General features: G+C 33.0%; 2 protein-coding genes across 5 annotated transcripts in view; both read left to right on the top strand.

The window, feature by feature from the left end:
• The window catches only part of Usp47 (ubiquitin specific peptidase 47), a 105,600-nt gene that overhangs the window by 14,877 nt on the left and 71,594 nt on the right, over positions 1-19,129 (top strand). For 2 of the 4 annotated variants that reach the window (XM_026395905.2, XM_026395902.2), the window contains exon 2: positions 13,816-13,875. The exons of 1 other annotated variant lie outside the window; for it this stretch is intronic. In XM_026395905.2, the coding sequence (XP_026251690.2) occupies positions 13,816-13,875 (60 nt within the window). Of the gene's footprint in view, positions 1-13,662; positions 13,714-13,815; positions 13,876-19,129 lie in introns of all 4 variants that reach the window. One more of the 4 variants, XM_026395904.2, reaches the window with a different exon arrangement.
• On the top strand, positions 14,813-17,846 carry LOC144254431 (uncharacterized). Its single transcript, XM_077797589.1, is given in 1 exon segment — positions 14,813-17,846. A coding segment is annotated over 1 exon segment (1,869 nt). The 5' UTR covers positions 14,813-14,842; the 3' UTR covers positions 16,712-17,846.

Genomic DNA, 19,129 nt, shown 5'->3' with positions numbered 1-19,129 from the left:
TAAAATATTTAGTTTTTAGTTTTAGGTAGACACAGTATCTTTATTTTACACATATGTGGTGCTGAGGATCAAATCCAGTGCCTCGTGCATGCTAGGCAAGCACTCTACCACTGAGCCACAACCCTAGCCCCTAAGGATGTAATATTCTTACTTTAAAATTATTATCCATGCTTTCAAATAAAAAACATGGTAACATAAACAAGTTTTGATTTTAGTAAGAATGAAGTAGAACATTTAAAACCTATGAACAGGTCAGTTGTATCACAAGCTTAGTCACTGTTGTCAACAACAGCTTACTCACAGAAGAAATCTTAGCTGTAATTAAAAATAAAGATAACTGGAATAGTAAACGACTTATTATTTTGCCTCCTGAGAATAGTTGTAGTTTCTAAGTTTGGATACCTACAGTATATTTTTAGTGAGTTACACATGACATATACTAGAACAGCTATTAAAAGGAGTAAGGCAGAGTATTACATAGAAGTGACAGGAAGAATAATACTGTTATTATTTTAATGCCAAAACATGTCAACATTATAAAGTAGCATTTAGGAGATCTGTGTTCAAATGTGACCTTGGGCGAGGCAATTCAGTTTTCTGCATTCTTCACTTATAAAATTATAAGGACCCTGGCCTAATGTCAAAGGGTCATCTAGCTTTAAATATAATTTTATGTCATGTATGACAAGCCATCTGATTGATTGGTTTTTAGCTGTCAACTAAAATATGTTCATCATAATTAAATAGATTGTAAACTGTTCTTTTAAAGTTCTGAAACTTTACATTCTAGTTTTCTTCTAATGGAAAGAGTGCTAGGTCTAATTTGTTGCAACAATTAAAATAAGTTACATAGAAAAAGAATTTTATAATTATAATAGTACTACGGGGTTCTGGAAGCTCATTTCACAAATAGTATAGAAGAAAATGGAATGCAGTACTTGAGGAACTCCCTAATACTAGAGCACCAAAGACAGGTATGTACATATGTATGTTTAAAAGTTTTAAAATGTACTTTATTCAAGTCAACCTATTAAATTTTAATTACTTGAATGTTTTTTATGTTATATGGTTTTGGAAACATGCCATATATTAACATGTAATTTATGTTGTAATGTGTTGTTCATTAGTTCAAATTCAAAAAATCATACCATGATACCTTGAACAACATCTATTATGATAAATGAGTTACCCAGAATTTTTATTAGCTGAAATAGTAAAAAAGAATCTATATATAATTTCTTTACAATTTGAACTGATTGTTAGAATACGTACAAAGTCTTCTTTTGAAAAACTCCGTTATGAAGATTTGAATTTATGAAGGAAATTAAAGCAGGGAATGATTATTGTTAACTTTCACTTAAATAGTAAAATCCTTCTTATTATACGAAAAAAATTTCAAAATTTAAAATCTGCTTAAAAATTGGCAGTTTCAAAATCAGTTTCTAGAAGTTTACTTAAAATAGTTTTAAGAGTACACTTTATTTTACAAAAGCATCTATAACACAATATGAAATTATTTTCCTGAATGAATATGTTTTGTTAAAAGAATTATGAAAAGGATTTAGATTTTCCACTTAATCATTATTTTTAATAGTAAAGATTGTAAAATAGTAATTTTCATTTCTTAGTAGTAACATGCATATAAAAAGCTGCTTATAATTTTTACTGTATACATTTTGTTCATGTTAATATCTTTTATGATTTTCTAAAATATTTATGTATTCCTGACCAGTCTTGTTAAGTCCTTTGATATGTTTGTTTTGAGTGTATAAATAAGAGGAGCTAAATTCCATTTAAAAAACAAAAACTTCTATAAATTCTAGATATGTAAATAAATTTTATTTGAAAAATTTGAGCCTAAAACTAAATATTCTGAGTATAATTTGACACTGGTGAAGAAGCTAGAGTCAAGAACTGAGCCATATAGGGGAAATTGTAGAGGGATCTAGTAGGGATGGAGTTGAAGATTAAGTGGCTAATAAAATCTTGAATTTTTATGTTAATTATAGTTTGCATTATTTTCTAATTATATTGAATCCTTGAGCTGTTTTATTAAAAAGGCTTGGCCATTTACAAATGCTGTAATTTGAATTTTAAATTGTCTGACTCATGGGAAACATGATATATTTCAATGAAGTATTCTAATGTCAGTTTTCATTAAATGGAAATATTCAAAACATGAAATCACAAATATAGAAACACCACCAGTTTAATTCTCTAAAGTTTAAAAATTGAAAAAAAGTAAAAATTTAAATGATTTGGATCAAATTTGATTTATGTATCTTTGTTATCTTTTATTTATAGATTTGTTTCTAAATTTACGTTACACATCTACTTGAATAAATTGTTTACAAGTTTGACTCTTTTAAAAAAATTATCAAATTATTATTGATATAAGAACTTAGTTTCCTGCCAGCTAACTTTTATAGCTATATTTTAGATTTTAAGCAGACAAAATCAGTTTTAAGTACTGAAAATAAATTTTTCCATGTGGTCCTTAGGGAATATTAGGCCATTTGTAGCCATTCTATAATCTTTATTGCTCATAGTAATCTTTTAATATTATTCAAGAAACAGGACATATTTAAATTTTCAAAATATCTACAGAAATATACTTAGCCATTTGATTATTTCCCACTGTGTATAGCAGTCTTAGTAGTCTTTTTTAATGTCAGGTTTTAAATTGAATAAATAATTTAAACTCTGATGTTTAAATTTTTCCAGATTTGGCCAATGAGAGCCCTTTCAGCTGATTTCTTATGTTGTCTTGACACATGCATGTCCACCATTCTTTGAGCTTATTTTTTGGCTGTATAAGATATTACAAGCTTTTCTTATACTTTCTCAGCTATTTCTACAAAGACCTCTGGATCTTTTTTTTGTGCGTGGGAAATTGTACCTAGAAGTCAAGATATGGACACTAGATGTGTTCATTAATACAAGGATGTCATTGCTTCTAGTCCTTCTCATTGGTGGGAGCTAGAAAATATATGAATGAACATTTGTAAACGTGAAATCTGTATTTATTTTTATGTCCCTTTTTTGCTATATGTATTTATATATACATTCAAATCATGAAAATCTACAATATAACTGTGAATAGTATGTGTTATGTAAAACCGTTAGAAACCCAGTTTGCACAGTTATGTTACTTCCACAAATTTACAGTGATAAGCTACTTAATTTTTTTTATTTTTAAAATTGTGGTAAGATACACATAACATGAAATTTACCATGTTAACTTTTTTTGTTTTGGTGGTGGTGCTGGGAATCAAACCCAAGGCCTCAGACATATTGTTAGGCAAGTGTTCCACCACATCCCCAACCCCAATCTTAACCATTTTTTAAGTGTACGGTTTAGTGGTAGTAGCATTATTTTTGTGTTATCACCGTCAAACAACTTCTCATCCTGGAAAACCTAGACATTATACCCATTAGACAACCCTCCATTCCTCCCTGTCCTTAGCCACCATTATACTTTCAATGAAACTTGACTTATAGGTACCTCATGTAGGTGGAATCATATAGTATTCGTTCATGTTTTGACTGGTTTTATTTCACTTATTATAATATTCTTAGAGTACATCTATGATGAGGTATGTGCCAATATCTCATTGCCTTTTTTTTTTTTTTTCTCCTGGTACCTGCGATTGAACTCAGGGGCTCATTCCTTTTTAACACTGAATAGTATTCTGTTGTGCATGTGTGGAAATATTTATTCATTCATTTGTTTACTTATTCTTTGGTTGATGGACACTTAAGGTGCATCTACCGTACCTTTGACTATTATGAGTAATGCTGCTATGACCATGGGTATACAAATAATCTGAGTCACTGCTTTCCATTCTTGTGGTTTCATTTGGAAGTGGAATTGACAGATCTATAGTCATTTTAAACCTCATAGCTAGTTACTGTTTTGGAACACTTACTATAACCTGAAATGATTTAAGTTGAATGTGACTTTCCAGCATCAATAGTTGTCTAAAAGAAGCCCATTGACTTGAATGACAGTTCATGATTTGTCTAGCTTTTTGTGAAAATAGCTGAAACGTAACATTGAGTCAACTTTGAATTATAGTACAAGGTTTTGCACAGTATTAACCAGGGTAGTAGTCTAATCACTCCTGTAAAATAGTATTCATAATAATTAAAAATAATTATCATAAATTATTTTTCATTTTTAATTCAAAGTTGTTTGTTTTTAGAGTATTCCTTTTTTAATATTTATTTTTTAGTTGTAGGTGGACACAATATCTTTATGTTATTTTTATGTGGTTCCTAGGATTGAACCCAGTTCCTCACGAATGCTAGGCAAGCACTCTACCTCTGAGCCAGAACCCCAGCTCCTAGAGATTTTCTTTTAGTTAATCTTTCAGATTAGGTCTGTTGCCAACAAATTTCTTAGTTTTTCATCATCTGAGAATTCCTTGATTTCTCCATCATTCCTGAAGGGTGTTTTCATTGACACATAATTCTGAGTTGATAGTTTTGCCCTTGTAGGAAATTTTTTTTTCTCCCACTACTTTTGGAACTCTTTGTTTTTAGTTTTGAGGCATTTGATGATGGTATATTTTGACCTGGGTTTCTTTAACCTATTTGGGAGGTTTGCTCAGCTTCTTGAATATTTAGGTTTTTGTCTTTTGCCAAACTGGGGGAGTTTTCAGCATTATTTCTTTGAGTACTTTTTCAAGCCTGCTCTCTCATTTCCTTCCAGGACTTGAATGACCTGAATGTTTGATCCTTTGTTATAGCTCTCCAGGTGTTTACCATATATCTATTTTTCCTTTGTTGTTCAGATTGGGTGATTTGTATTTTCATCTGCAGGGTCAGTGATTATTTCTTCTGCCATCTTCTTTCTGTTTTTGAATCCTCACAGGTTTTAATTTTATTTATTTTATCTGTTATTTCTTTGCTGAGACTTAATTTTTTTGTTTCATATGTGTTAATAATTGTGTAAACAACGATTGCTTTAAAATCCTTATCACAAAATCCCATCATTTGTGTTATCTTGGTGTTGACATCTGTTGATTATTCTCATTTAAATTGAGTTTTTCTTGGATCTTGGTATGACAAGTGTTTTGTTTTTACTGTCCTGAACATTTTAGGTATTATGAGACTGGATAATATTTTAATTTTCTATTTTGGAATACCTCCCTGACACCATAACAACAGGGAAAAAGAGGACATTCCCTAGTTGCTGCAAAGTAGGGGTGGAGGTTTAGGTTCCTCATCTGCAGAAGAGGGGTGCCTTCTTACTGGTGGTCAGGCTCTTGGTCTTAAGGGCCAGGCTCTCCTTAAGCTTCTGGTGATACCTGCTAGCTTGAGAAAGCTATATTTCATGTTTTATAGCTAGCATTATTTCTTAGCTATGCATATTGAACATTTTTTTCTAGTCAGTGTGTGTCTTAATATATTGTTTGGGGTTTTTTGTTTTTTGGTATTGGAGATTGAACACAGTGGCACCTTACCACTGAACTACATCCCCAGCCCCTTTTAGTTTTTATTTTCATACAAGATCTCACTGAGTGGCTTAGTGCCCCACTTTTGCTGAGGCTGGCTTTGAACTCGAGATCCTCTTGCCTTAGCCCTTCCAGTCACTGGGATTATACACCTGTGTTACCATGACCAGTTAATGGCATTATTTTAGTTGACTGCATGGTATTCAAATACTTTTGCATAGATTTTTAACTTCTCATAAATTATCCTACTTTTTGGCTTCTGTTGTATCCTTACTACTTACAGTATTTTCCTGATTATCCTTTCATATGCATATTTGCACACTATATAGACTTGTCTCCTTGCATAATAGTTTGAAGATAGAATTGGTAGATTATCATGTGTGTCAACTTTACTTTTTGAACAAAAATAGCAGACTTTTTGCCTATTATTTTTAATCTTGTTTGACCCTGCCTTTTAAGGTAGCTTTGAAATTCATATTGTTAGTGTTAAATTAACAGTTCCTTAGATTTTTCTTTAAAATTGATAATTCTTTTGCATGGTTTCATCTAAGTAATTGCTTAAAATATTGAATAAAATAAGGCCAAGGATAGATAAATCTTTTGGATAGTTTTTTAGGTATGATTTCTACAAAGAGATAATTCTTTAGCCACATTTTGTCATTTTATGCTTAACAATGTTGCGAGTGATTTTTGTCAGATGTGCTTTTCTAACATCAAGATATTTTATGTCTTTCATATTTCTTTATATATCTATCTATTGATATATCAATTTGTATATAAAAAGAAATAAGATTCTAATAAATTAATAAGATGCACATTTTTCTTAGTGGATTCATGTTGACTCTTAATTATCTGTGTTTGTTTCTATTTTGATTTAATTTTGTTGTGAAGATGAGACATGTATAAAAGAGTGAATGAATAAATTAGGTACAGCTTAAAGAATAATAAATACTGGGCTGGGGTTATAGCTCAATGGTAGAGCGCTTGCTTCACACGCTTGAATTACTGGGTTTGATCCTCAGCACTACATAAAAATAAACCAATAAAATAAAGATTTTTTTTAAAAGAACAATAAATACTATAATACTTGTTGTGCATCTTGACCAGGATATAAGTCATTAGTAGTACAGAATTTCTCTATGAATCCCTTCCCAATTGTATCCTCACTTCTACTACTATTTTGTTTTTATTAATATTACCTTTATTTTCACTACTTGCTGTGTCAATTATATAATGGTCATTTAAAAATTATTTTTGGGCTTTGTAAAAACAATATTTTTGTGGATATTTGTGATATACAGTATTTTGCTATGATTTGGTCCTTTCATTTATTTTTATGGTTTTTGAGATAATCTCTATATTTATGTATATTATAGTAGTTTGTTTATGTTTTAGGATTATGTAGTTTTCCATTGTATGAATGAATTTATTTATTCATCAAAGCTCATTTGGGGTGCTTACAATTTTGTGCTCTTGAGCAATGGAAGTTATCATTACTTCTGTACATATCTCCTATTACTTGGGGCAAGAGTTTGTCTAGAAAATAGCCTTTTTATTGTTATTATTATATTTTTAATACACAGGAACCTTGACAGTTATTAATAGTAAAATATATATTTATGTATTCTATATATTAATCTTAAAAGATATATGGTTTACAAATGTTTTCCCCTATTCCATTGGTTTCCTTTTCATTCTGATAATGCACTTTGATATGTAAAATTTTTATGAAGTCTTAATTTATCTGTTTTTTTTTTTTAACTTTTCTTTTGGGTATTGGTGTTATACCCAAGAAATGTCTCCAAATTCAATGTAATGAAGTGTTTCTCCTGTGTTTTCTTTTTTTTTTTTTTTAATTTTTTTTTTTTTTTATTGGTTGTTCACAACATTACAAAGCTCTTGATCTCCTGTGTTTTCTTGTAAGGGTTTTTATAGTGTAGCTCTTGCTTTAATGTCTTTGATCTATTTTGAGTTAATTTTCATATCTCTTTTTTTAAAGAGACAAAAACTTTCTAACACATTAAACTGAATAGTAGAATAGACTTTTTTTAATCAAATTTTTTGAGTTGATTGTAGATACCTCTGTAAGTTATGAGAAATGAAACATACATCTCCTGCACTCTTTACCATTTTTCCTCTAATGATAACATCTTGTAGAATTATAACACAGTATCACAGAGTGATATAGTCAGGATAAAGACTTTTTTTTTCACCACAAGAATCCCTAATATTGCCCTTTTATAACCACACTCATTTCCCTTAAGTTCTCTCTCTTCTCTTTAATCCCTGCTGATCCCTAAAACTGTTCTCCATTTCCATACTTGAACATTTCAAGAATATAATGAAATTATGCATCTTTTTGTGTTCATTTCTTTAAAATTAGCATAATTCTCTGGGGATTCATCATGTTGTTGCATATATCAATAATTGGTTCCTATCTATTGCTTACTAGTTTTCCATGGCATGGGTGTGCCACAATTTGTTTAACCATTCAGCTGATCCACATTTAGTTAATTTTTGTATTAGGTGAGGGATTAGATTAAGGATTATTTATTTTTGCTTCTTGCTGTCTATTTTTAGCAACATTTGTTTGGGGACTATCTTTTTTTCTCCATTTAGTTGCTTTTGTACCTAGTCAAAAGTCAGTTGGGTGTATTTGTTTGGGCCTTTATTGTGACATTGATCTATGAGTCTTTTTCTCTACCAGTACTACACAGGCTTAATTACTATAGCTATATAATGCATCATGAACTTGGGTAGACTAAGTTTTCCCGCATTATTGCTTTTTAAGATCCTTTTTGCTTTCCATGTTAATTTTTTTATTACTTTTTTCTCCATACTGGGAATTGAACCTATGCCCTCCCACAAATGCCCTACCCACTGAGTTATATCCCTAGCCCTTAAAAATTTTTTTTTTAAATTTTATAATTTTTTTTTTTTTTTATTGGTCGTTCATAACATTACATAGTTCTTAATACATCATATTACACGGTTTGATTCAAGTGGATTATGAACTCCCGCTTTTACCCCGTATACAACTTGCTGTATCACATCAGTTACCCTTCCATTGATTGACATATTGCCTTTCTAGTGTCTGATGTATTCTGCTGTCTGTCCTATTGTCTACTATCCCCCCTCCCCTCCCCTCCCCTCCCCTCCCCTTTTCTCTCTCTACCCCTTCTACTGTAAATCATGTTAAATTTTATAATTTTGATCCAAGGTCTCCCTAAGTTCTTTATCCTTGCCTCATACTTGGCAATGCTTCTGCCTCAGGTTTCCATGTAGCTGGGATTGCTGGTGTATACCACCATACCTGGTCTCCATGTGAATTATAGAATAATCTTCTCATTATCTTCTGATTTTTTCTGAGATTTTGATAGGGAATGTTTGTACTCTCTAAAACTTATGTTGAAATTTAGTTGCCATTGTAACAATATTGAAAGAGGTCTGCCTTCATGAATGGACTAATGCCATTACTGCAGGGATGGATTCATTATCATGGAAGTGAGTTCACCCTCCTTTTTGTTTTTGTCCTTTCACACTGTGATGCTTTCTGCCATGTTACTGTGCAGCAAGAAGACCCTTGCCAAATGTTGACATCTTGATATTCAGTCTCTATAACCATAAGCCCCCCAATTTTTATTCATTATATATGACTGAGTCTCATGTATTCTATTATAGCAGCATAAAACAGACTAAGATAAACCCATTCAGCTATTTGGAAAGAACTAACATCTTTGTTGAGCCTTCCAGTGTAATAACATATTGTATCTCTCCATTTATTTAGGGTTTTTTTAAATTGTTTTCAGGGACTACATTTCATATAATTTTGATTCTTTTAGGTTTGGTGAAACTTATTTTATTGTCTAGAATGTTGTCTTATCTTTTTATATGTTCCATGAACATTTGAAAAAGAATACATATTTTGTGCTTGTTTGTTGGAATGTTTTATAAATGTTGATTAGATCTTGTTTGATGATATTGTTCGGATTTTCTGTGTCGTTGTTGATTTTCTATCTGGGTGTTCTACCAGTGTTTGATAGAGCAGGTGTTGACATCTCTCAACTGTAATCATGGCTATGTCTAATTCTTCTTTCAGTTTTATCAGTTTTGGCATACATTTTTGCAGCTCTGTTTTTTTAGTTCATACACATTTAAGATTGCTGTGTCTTCTTGGTGGGCAGCCCCCTTTATCTCTGATTCCAATAATTTTCTTGTTCCTAAGTCATCTACTTTATCTGATATTAACTTTTTACATTAATTCCTGCTTGGTTTTTTAAATTTTTTTTATTTTTTGGAACTGGGGATTGAATCCAGGGGCACTCAGCCACTGAGCCTCATCCCCAGGACTATTTTGCATTGTATTAGGACCTCGCTGAGTTGCTGAGGCTGTCTTTGAACTCGCCATTCTGCTGCTTTAGACTCTCCTGAGCCACTGGGATTGCAGATGTACACCACTGTACCTGGCTCTTGCTTTATTTTGATTAATTATTGTACGGTATATTTTTCTGTCCCTTTACTTTCATAGAAAATATTTTTTACATGAACCGTGCACTGTATGTAACTTCACATATGCTTGTATTTGATACATATACGTTTGATATAGTAATGTATTTTACATATGTCTGCATCTGTGTATAAATATAAATATATATTGATTTTCTTGAATACAGCATATCATTTTTTAAACATACTCTGCTAGTCTCTTTCTTTAAGTTGGTATATTTAGACCATTTACATTTAATGTCATGATTAACATTAGAACTTAATTATGCCATTTTCGTTGTTTTCATTCTTGGTTTCTTTTACCTACTTCCTGTGGATTTGATATTTTTTAAAGCTGCATTTTTATTAACTTGTGGTATTTGTTATTGTATCTCTTTGGTAACATTTTAGTGATTTCTCTAGGTATTACATTATATATACCCATTTATCAGTCTATTGGTGTTATTTTATTAGTTCAAATGAAATATAGAAACTTTATTTTCCTTTACCCTTCCCTGTATTTAATATAATTGCATTAAACAGACATCAGTCAGTGCTTTAATTTTACTTCAACAGTCAAACACTTAATAAAAATTCAAGAGAAGGAAAGTATTATAATTAGTAATGTTTTTGCTTACAATAGCCTTTATTCTTGTGTTCTTTGATCTTTTGATCATTTCTCTTTTGTTTACAGAACTTCCTTTCACTTTTCATTTAGGGTAGCTCCATAGGAGTTTTCCTTTATTTGAGGATGTCTTGAATTCTGCTTGTTTACTAAAGCAATTCCTGGGTTATTCCTGAAGGATATTTTTGCTGGAATTCTGGGTTGACAATTATTTTCTGTAAGCATCTGAAAAATATTATGCCACTTCCTACTGGCCTCCATGGTTCTGGTATAAAGTTATCTCTCTCTTTTGTTCATGTTTTTTAATCTTTTTTCTTTATCTCACCTTTTTACTTTTAAGTTTCTAGTGCTGTGTCTTCAAGTTCATTAATCTTTTCTTCAGTATTGCCTAATCTGTTCACCTCATCTATTGTATACTCATCTCAGATATGGTACTTTACATTTCTAGTAACCCGAGTTAGGCTTTTTGTTTTTTTAATCTTTCATGATTTCCCTTAACATACTGTCTTCTGTTCCTGAAATATGAAATATAAACTTGATAATCTGCTTTTCTACGAATTCTATCATCTGTACCATTTCTGTATTAGTTTTCATCAGTAGATTTTCCCCCTCACTCTAGATCATTTTTCCACTTTGCTTTGTTTATTTTCAGTTGGATACTAGACTTTGTGAATTTTACCTTGATAGATGCTGGTTGTTTTTTTTTTTAATTCCATAAATATTCTCAAGCTCTGTTATAAGATGCAGTTCTTCTAAACTTGGGGAGGCTAGATAGAAATAGCCTTTTAAATTTAGCCTCATTTGATCTTATTACTGAGTGCTTTTATTTGATGGCTTGTGTATTAGGAGGTTTTGTTTAACTCTGGCTGGAGGGAACCTACCTTATCTCTAAGACTCCTTTACTTGCCTCAGGTAGCTTCTTCATACACATATGATGTGGAGTACTCAGCTGAAAACTTAAGGAGCACCACTCTGCAGATCTCTGTGCTTTCTTCTCTCCTGTTGACTGCCCTTTGAATTGTAGCTAAACTGCATCCCCACACCACACCAAAACCCCCAACTTCCATCTTTTTGGCTCAAGAAGATTGTTGCATTCTATCTGGGTTCTTCCCTCTATTGCAGCTTGAAAGGTGATGTACCTTGTTGTTGCTTTCACAGGATTCATTGTCCTGACTTGCCTGTTCTACATTTCCAAACATTTTATTTTTTTTTAATCTAGTTTTTTAACTTGTTTAATGGGGGAGGATAAATACAGTCTGCTATTTCGTATTTTCTCAGAATACAAGTTTTTTGAAGGCCAGACAATAAACAAGTAAAATATTAGTAGATATATCAAGTGACTGTAAGAACTATGGAAAAATCTGAGTGAGGAAGGGAGATTAAGAGTACCTAGAGGATTGTGTTTAAATAAATGGTGAGAGTGGGACCTAAGAAATGGGCTCTTATGATTATCTGTAGTTGTATAACAATTTGTCCCCAAATCCAGTGACTTTTGATAAAAACAATATGCACTTTGGTCAAGACTGGGCTCTGACAGCTTGTTTATGCTGTGCTGGCTGGCAGCTGGAGGCAGCTGAGAGGCTGGGGACTGGAAGATGATCTGAAGCCTTCCTTAGCTGTATGCTAGTTGATGGTGGTTCTCAACTGGGATCTCATTTGGGCTGAGCTGGCACATCTACACATGGCCTTTTCATATGGCTGCTTGGCTTCCTCATAGCATAGTATCTGGTCTCTAAGATCAAGCATCTGAGGAAAGCCAAGAGTTGTTACTACTTTTTCTAACCCAGTCTTGAAAGTTATTTATATAGCATAGGGAGTCACTAAGGTTGATCCATATTGAAAGGCACTATAACTTAGACTCCTGATTTTTTTTTCTGGGAGTCATGTATAAGAATTTATGGGCATATTTTAAAGCTACCACAATATTTGTGAGGCTACCAAGGGAAAAGTAATCTAGGTACACTGCACAGAAATACAAAGAGCAGGAGGATGGTGGATGTTTCATAGACTAGATTTGTTTGTGGTTTAGTTCCCACTGTCCTCTTATCATCATTTTGAGAATAAGGACTTTGTAACTATATATATTCTAAATACCTAGAACTGTTTTGACGGTTGATTGTACTTCATTACGGGTCTGTGGAAGAAAGGTATCAAAAATCCTAAACATGCGTATATAGCCTTGTAGACAAGCAGTGCTTGGAGTGAAAATTTGAAGGTGCTTAGATGCCTGTTAATAGCAGATTAGTTAAACTAGTTTGTCTATAATGAAAGGCTGCACTGTTTTTGTTGTTGTTCTTAACCCCTAAGCCACATCCCCAGTCCTTTAAAAAAAAAAAAAATTGAAACAGGGTACTAAGTTGCTTAGGGCCTTGGTAAATTGCTGAGGCTGGCTTTGGACTTGGAACACTGCAAATTTTAAACTAAATGTTTTGGCACAGGAAGGTGAGTATTGAGGGGCAAGAAATAATTTAAATAAGGGTATATAAAATGATCTTACTTGGTTATAAATTAAAATTTCTCTACTAAATATATGTATAGAATGGAGAAGATTCTGGTAGAATGTATATCAGATAGTTAATAATTACTGTAGAGGTTATTTTAGATTTGTTATTTTAAAAAAAACTTATTGCTGTTAGAATTATTTTTCTATTGTGAAACCAAAATCACCCTTTAAATCACTATGTTGTTTTCTTTTTATTAACCAAAGAAGGAGGAGGGAGATAAGTATGTACAGAAAAAGCATAAAACGTTGCAATACCAAGATCTTTCAGATTATCTCTTGATTATGGGTTACTTGGATTTTTTTTAAATGTTTACTTTCTTATTGATAAAAAGCTTATATTAAGGGGAAATAGTTGTATGAGATAATGTTAAGTAGCCTTATTTTATGAGTAGCTATTATGAAAAATCCAAATTTATAAACTAGTAAAATCAGGGATCTCTTGATTTAGAAAGTAACTGCTAGATACTTTTAGTGGATTGAAAATATTTTTTGGCTTAGCACATTTGATTTACAAGGAATTCTTAAGCTACCTCTCTTTTAAAATATGCCTGTGTCCTGCATTAATCTTATTCTTTATCATTATACTATAGGTTTTTAGTAATCATACAAGACTGAAGATAGCATAAAAATTACTTTAATAGGTATTGTATCACATTAATGTCTGTTATTGCTATCATGTCCCTGTCTTACTCCTTTATCTTATAGAAACAATTGATAATTAATTTTGTTCTTATATACCATAGGATGTATTTTGGAGATGCAGACAAAATATCTTTGATGAAATGAAGAAGAAATTTTTACAGGTAGTCTGCTGATGTAATTGCTTTAGTGTGATAATCAGCAGAGCAAGTAACAGCATGTTAATATTTTGTTTAATAACAAGGCATGTCTTAAATCTTATGCTTATTTGGCTATTTTATTTCTGTCTAGTTTTAATAACTGAAAGTAATTTTCCGTGAATTTGTCTCATAGTCCCTTGCTTTTAGTCAATGACTGATATAAAAGCTATGGAACCCTTTGTTTTGACTTTGAGTATGGTACTCGTTTGTTTTTTCCATTTATATTTTTTTTCAAAACCTTTTTTTTTTTTTTTCAAATGCCAGGGATTGAACCAAGGGGCTCACTGAGCCACATCCCCAGCCCTTCCTTTTCTTAATATTTGATTTTTAGAAACAGGGTCTCACTGAGTTGCTAAGGGTTTTGCTAAGTTGCTAATATTGATTTTGAACTCAAAATCCTCTTGCCTCAGCCTCCTGAGCCGCTGGGATTACCACCATACCCAGCTATTTTCTGAATTATTAATAGTGCTAGAACTTAAATGATCTAATAATTTACAGAGTTACAACCCAGAAATCTTATATGAAGCATAAATAAAATTATCACCTTCTTGATAGACTTGAGTGCATTATAAACCTACACTTTACTATGATGTAGTATTCTATTTTAACCCTTACATAATATTTAATTATCCTTGGGTCCCTTTAGCTCTAAGTTATTTCTCCAAAACTCCTTGATTAATCTCTTTTGTGTTCCCCAGGTGTGGTAAGAGACCACTTAGATAAAGACCACATAAATAGTATCTTTGCGATAGGGTGGTGAGAGGATCTTAAAAATCTTTTACTTTCAAGTAAATTAGGACCTTCATGAGTAGCTCAGTGACTATCAATTAAAAATAACATGGTCTGAATGAGGCTGATACATTTTATAATTTTCAATGAGCACCTTTTTTGTAGGCTTCTGTCCTGGATCCGGAGCCCAGGTGTCTGTGCTATGCAGAATCTGAAAACAAACAACAGGGAGAACACTGAGAACCCTGAGAGCCAGGAAATGGAACTGTTAACATTTATGGATATAGCCATTGATTTTACTGAAGAGGAGTGGGAATGCCTTCAGCCTGCTCAGAAAAATTTATATAGAGATGTGATGCTAGAGAACTATAGAAACTTGGCCTTCCTGGCCATGACTCCTAATCATATCCAAGAATATTCACCACAAAAGGGCCTAAAACATATATTACATGAAGTGATAAGTGCAAAATATGGAAGTTGTGATCTTGCCTATTTACCACAAAAGAAAATATGGAAAACTACAAGTGAGGGTAAACACCAGAAATCGTATAAAAAGTCAGGCCTTGTTCATCACCAGAAAATGTATACTGGAGAGAAGCCCTACAAATATAAAGAATGTGGAAAAGCTTTTAGTAAAAAAAAAGGTCTTATTTACCACAGAGGAACCCACAATGGAGAGAAGCCCTACAAATGTAAAGAATGTGGAAAAGCTTTTGGTCAAAAATCAAACCTTATTCGCCACAGAAGAACTCACACTGGAAAGAAGCCCTACAAATGTAAAGATTGTGGCAAAGCTTTTGGTCAAAAATCAAACCTTATTTGGCACAGCAGAACTCACACTGGAGAGAAGCCCTACAAATGTAAAGATTGTGGCAAAGCTTTTGGTCAAAAATCAAACCTTATTTGGCACAGAAGAACTCACACTGGAGAGAAGCCCTACAAATGTAAAGATTGTGGCAAAGCTTTTGGTCAAAAATCAAACCTTATTTGGCACAGCAGAACTCACACTGGAGAGAAGCCCTACAAATGTAAAGATTGTGGCAAAGCTTTTGGTCAAAAATCACACCTTATTCGCCACAGCAGAACTCACACTGGAGAGAAGCCCTACAAATGTAAAGATTGTGGCAAAGCTTTTGGTCAAAAATCAAACCTTATTCGCCACAGAAGAACTCACACTGGAGAGAAGCCCTACAAATGTAAAGATTGTGGCAAAGCTTTTGGTCACAGATCACACCTTATTCGCCACAGCAGAAATCACACTGGAGAGAAGCCCTACAAATGTAAAGATTGTGGCAAAGCTTTTGGTCACAGATCACTCCTTATTTGCCACAGGAGAACTCACACTGGAGAGAAGCCCTACAAATGTAAAGAATGTGGCAAAGCTTTTGGTCAAAAATCAAACCTTATTCGCCACAGCAGAACTCACACTGGAGAGAAGCCCTACAAATGTAAAGATTGTGGCAAAGCTTTTGGTCACAGATCACACCTTATTCGCCACAGCAGAACTCACACTGGAGAGAAGCCCTACAAATGTAAAGATTGTGGCAAAGCTTTTGGTCACAAATCGGACCTTATTTACCACAGTAGAACTCACACTGGAGAGAAGCCCTACAAATGTAAAGATTGTGGCAAAGCTTTTGGTCACAAATCACACCTTATTCACCACAGCAGAACACACACTGGAGAGAAGCCCTACAAATGTAAAGAATGTGGCAAAGCTTTTGGTCAAAAATCACACCTTATTCGCCACAGCAGAACTCACACTGGAGAGAAGCCCTACAAATTTAAAGAATGTGGCAAAGCTTTTTGTTGAAAATCATACCTTACCTGCCACATCAGAACTCACACTGGAGAGAAGCCTTACAAGTGTAAAGAATGTGGCAAAGCTTTTGGTCAAAAATCATACCGTATTTGCCACAGAAGAACTCACACTGGAGAGAAGCCCTACAAATGTAAAGATTGTGGCAAAGCTTTTGGTCGAAAATCAGATCTTATTTACCACAAGAGAACTCACATTGGAGAGAAGCCCTACAAATGTAAAGAATGTGACAAAGCTTTGGGTCAAAAATAGACCTTCTTCACCACAGCAGAACTCACTGGAGAGAAGCCCTACAAATGTAAAGAATGTGGCAAAGCTTTTACTCAAAAATCAGGCTTGATTTGCCACAGAAGAACTCACACTAGAGAGAAGCCTTACAAATGTAAAGAATGTGGCTATGCGTTCAGTCAAATATCACACCTTATTTGCCACAACAGAATTCACACTGGAGAGAAGCCTCACAAATGCAAAGTATGTGACAAAGTTTTTACTCAAATATTACACCTTATTTGCCACAGAAGAATTTACACTGGAGAGAAACCTTACAAATATAAGGAATATGGCAACGCTTTTAGCAATAAAACAGGCCTTATTCGCCACAACAGAACTCACACTGGAGATTAGCCCAACAAAAGTGAATAATGTGGAAAAGCTTTTAATAAAAAATAAAACTTTTTTCACCACAGCAGAAGACATCCTGGTGAATTTGAAATGTGAATAAAGTAATAATACTTTTAAAGAAAGAATAAACCTTAGGGCTGGGGTTGTGGTTCCATGGTAGAGTGCTAGCCTTGCATATTTGAGATCCTGGGTTTGATCCTCAGCACCACATAAAAATAAATAAGTGAAATTAAGGTATTGTGTCCAACTACAACTAAAAAATAAGCATTAAAAAGAAAGACTAAACCTTATTAACAACAGAATTTATACAGAAAAGAACCCCTACAAATTGAAACAATGCAGCAAAGCTTTTAATAAGAAATCAATTCTTTTCACCAGTAGGCTACTTATTCTGGAAAGAAGACATCTAAATGTAGAGAATGTAGAAACATTTTTAATTATATATCATATATTACTAGGCATCAGAGAAAACACACTGGAGAGAAGCTGTACAAATGAGACCATTGTACCATTACTCTAAAAAAGGGACAACATTTAATCCTCACCACAATAACCATAGCGTAGAGAAAATTTTGAAATGTGAAAATTGACAATGTGACAATGCCTCTAAAATTTATTCAGCAATACTCAGCACCTGTGGATACATACTGGTGAGAGAAAATACAAATGGAAAAAAAATGTAGCTACATGTTTCTTAAACACTGCTTATTTTTGGAGAATTCATTGTGCCCAGAAACTCTAAACTCTAAAATCTGTGACAATATATTAATAATGAACTATGGCTGTAAGCTTTAATTTATTACCTCATGCAGCTTCTGTACCATGAACTAAATAAAATGGACTTTTGAGAGTGTGTATGTTTTCTTACAACCATGATATTCTTTCTAATATCCTTGAAAGGAATGCAGTGTTGAGAGAAAATGGGTTGGCTATTGAATGTTGAGGTAGAGGTTACTTCATAATATTTTCATTATTTATCTTAGGCTTTTATTTTCTCAGAAAATTTTTAAATGTTGTTTAATATTAACTTGTTTTCTGCATGCTGATGACAAGTTGAACATACACCATCAGTTGTGTACTTTGTGTTTTTTAATAAGAAACACCTAGGAATTATTTTATTAAAAAATTATGCTGTTAACATCTAAAAAGTCAGATTTGAATTTAGAACCATGAGAAATGACAAGAAAAGGAAACAAGATGATTTAAGAGGCAAATGTGCTTTCATCAGGCTCTAGAGTTTCTTGGAAGAATGTTCTATGTTAACCATGTCTGGGTGTTCCTAGCAGCAGTTCTGTCTTTGGAAGAAAATTATGCTTTCCATGTTTTTATCACAATTTGTTTTAGCTTTTGTAAACACGATTATGGCTTTCTTCAGATTCTGCCAGTAAATCTAGCTTAGTTTCTTTGATGAGCTTGGGCATAACACTCAGCATGTATGGTGTTAAATATGATGACTTTGTCCTTATTCTCACAAGTATAATAGTATTATGAGTTGTCTATAAAATAAGTAGTTTTAATTTTATGATTTATACTGTTTTGTATTTGGCTAGACAACTTTGTGCCCTTTTAATAGCTCAACTAATATGTAGTGAATGTTTTTCTAAAAGAAACATGCTTTATGGGCTGGGGATGTGGCTCAAGCGGTAGCGCGCTCGCCTGGCATGCGTGCGGCCCGGGTTCGATCCTCAGCACCACATACCAACAAAGATGTTGTGTCCACCGAGAACTGAAAAATAAATATTAAAAAAAAATTCTCTCTCTCTCTCTCTCTCTCTCTCTCTCTCTCTCTCTCTCTCTCTCTCTCCTCTCTCACTCTCTCTTTAAAAAAAAAAAAAAAAAAAGAAACATGCTTTAGGCTTTTCTGATTCCTTGAATTCATACAACTCTTTTGACCAAAAAAAAAAAAAAAAAATTCTTCCTTTCCAAGATTATGATACATCCTCAGAGGTCTTATATATTGTGTATAACACTAAAATGGGCTCCTTCACCCCCAACACCACTATTACCACATCTTTCTCAACTAGTATCTATCTGTATGTGCTTAATTGT

The sequence above is a fragment of the Urocitellus parryii genome, chromosome 4 (genome assembly GCF_045843805.1).
Source record: "Urocitellus parryii isolate mUroPar1 chromosome 4, mUroPar1.hap1, whole genome shotgun sequence".
NCBI lineage: Eukaryota > Metazoa > Chordata > Mammalia > Rodentia > Sciuridae > Urocitellus > Urocitellus parryii.
This window is presented reverse-complemented; position numbering and strand designations above follow the sequence as displayed.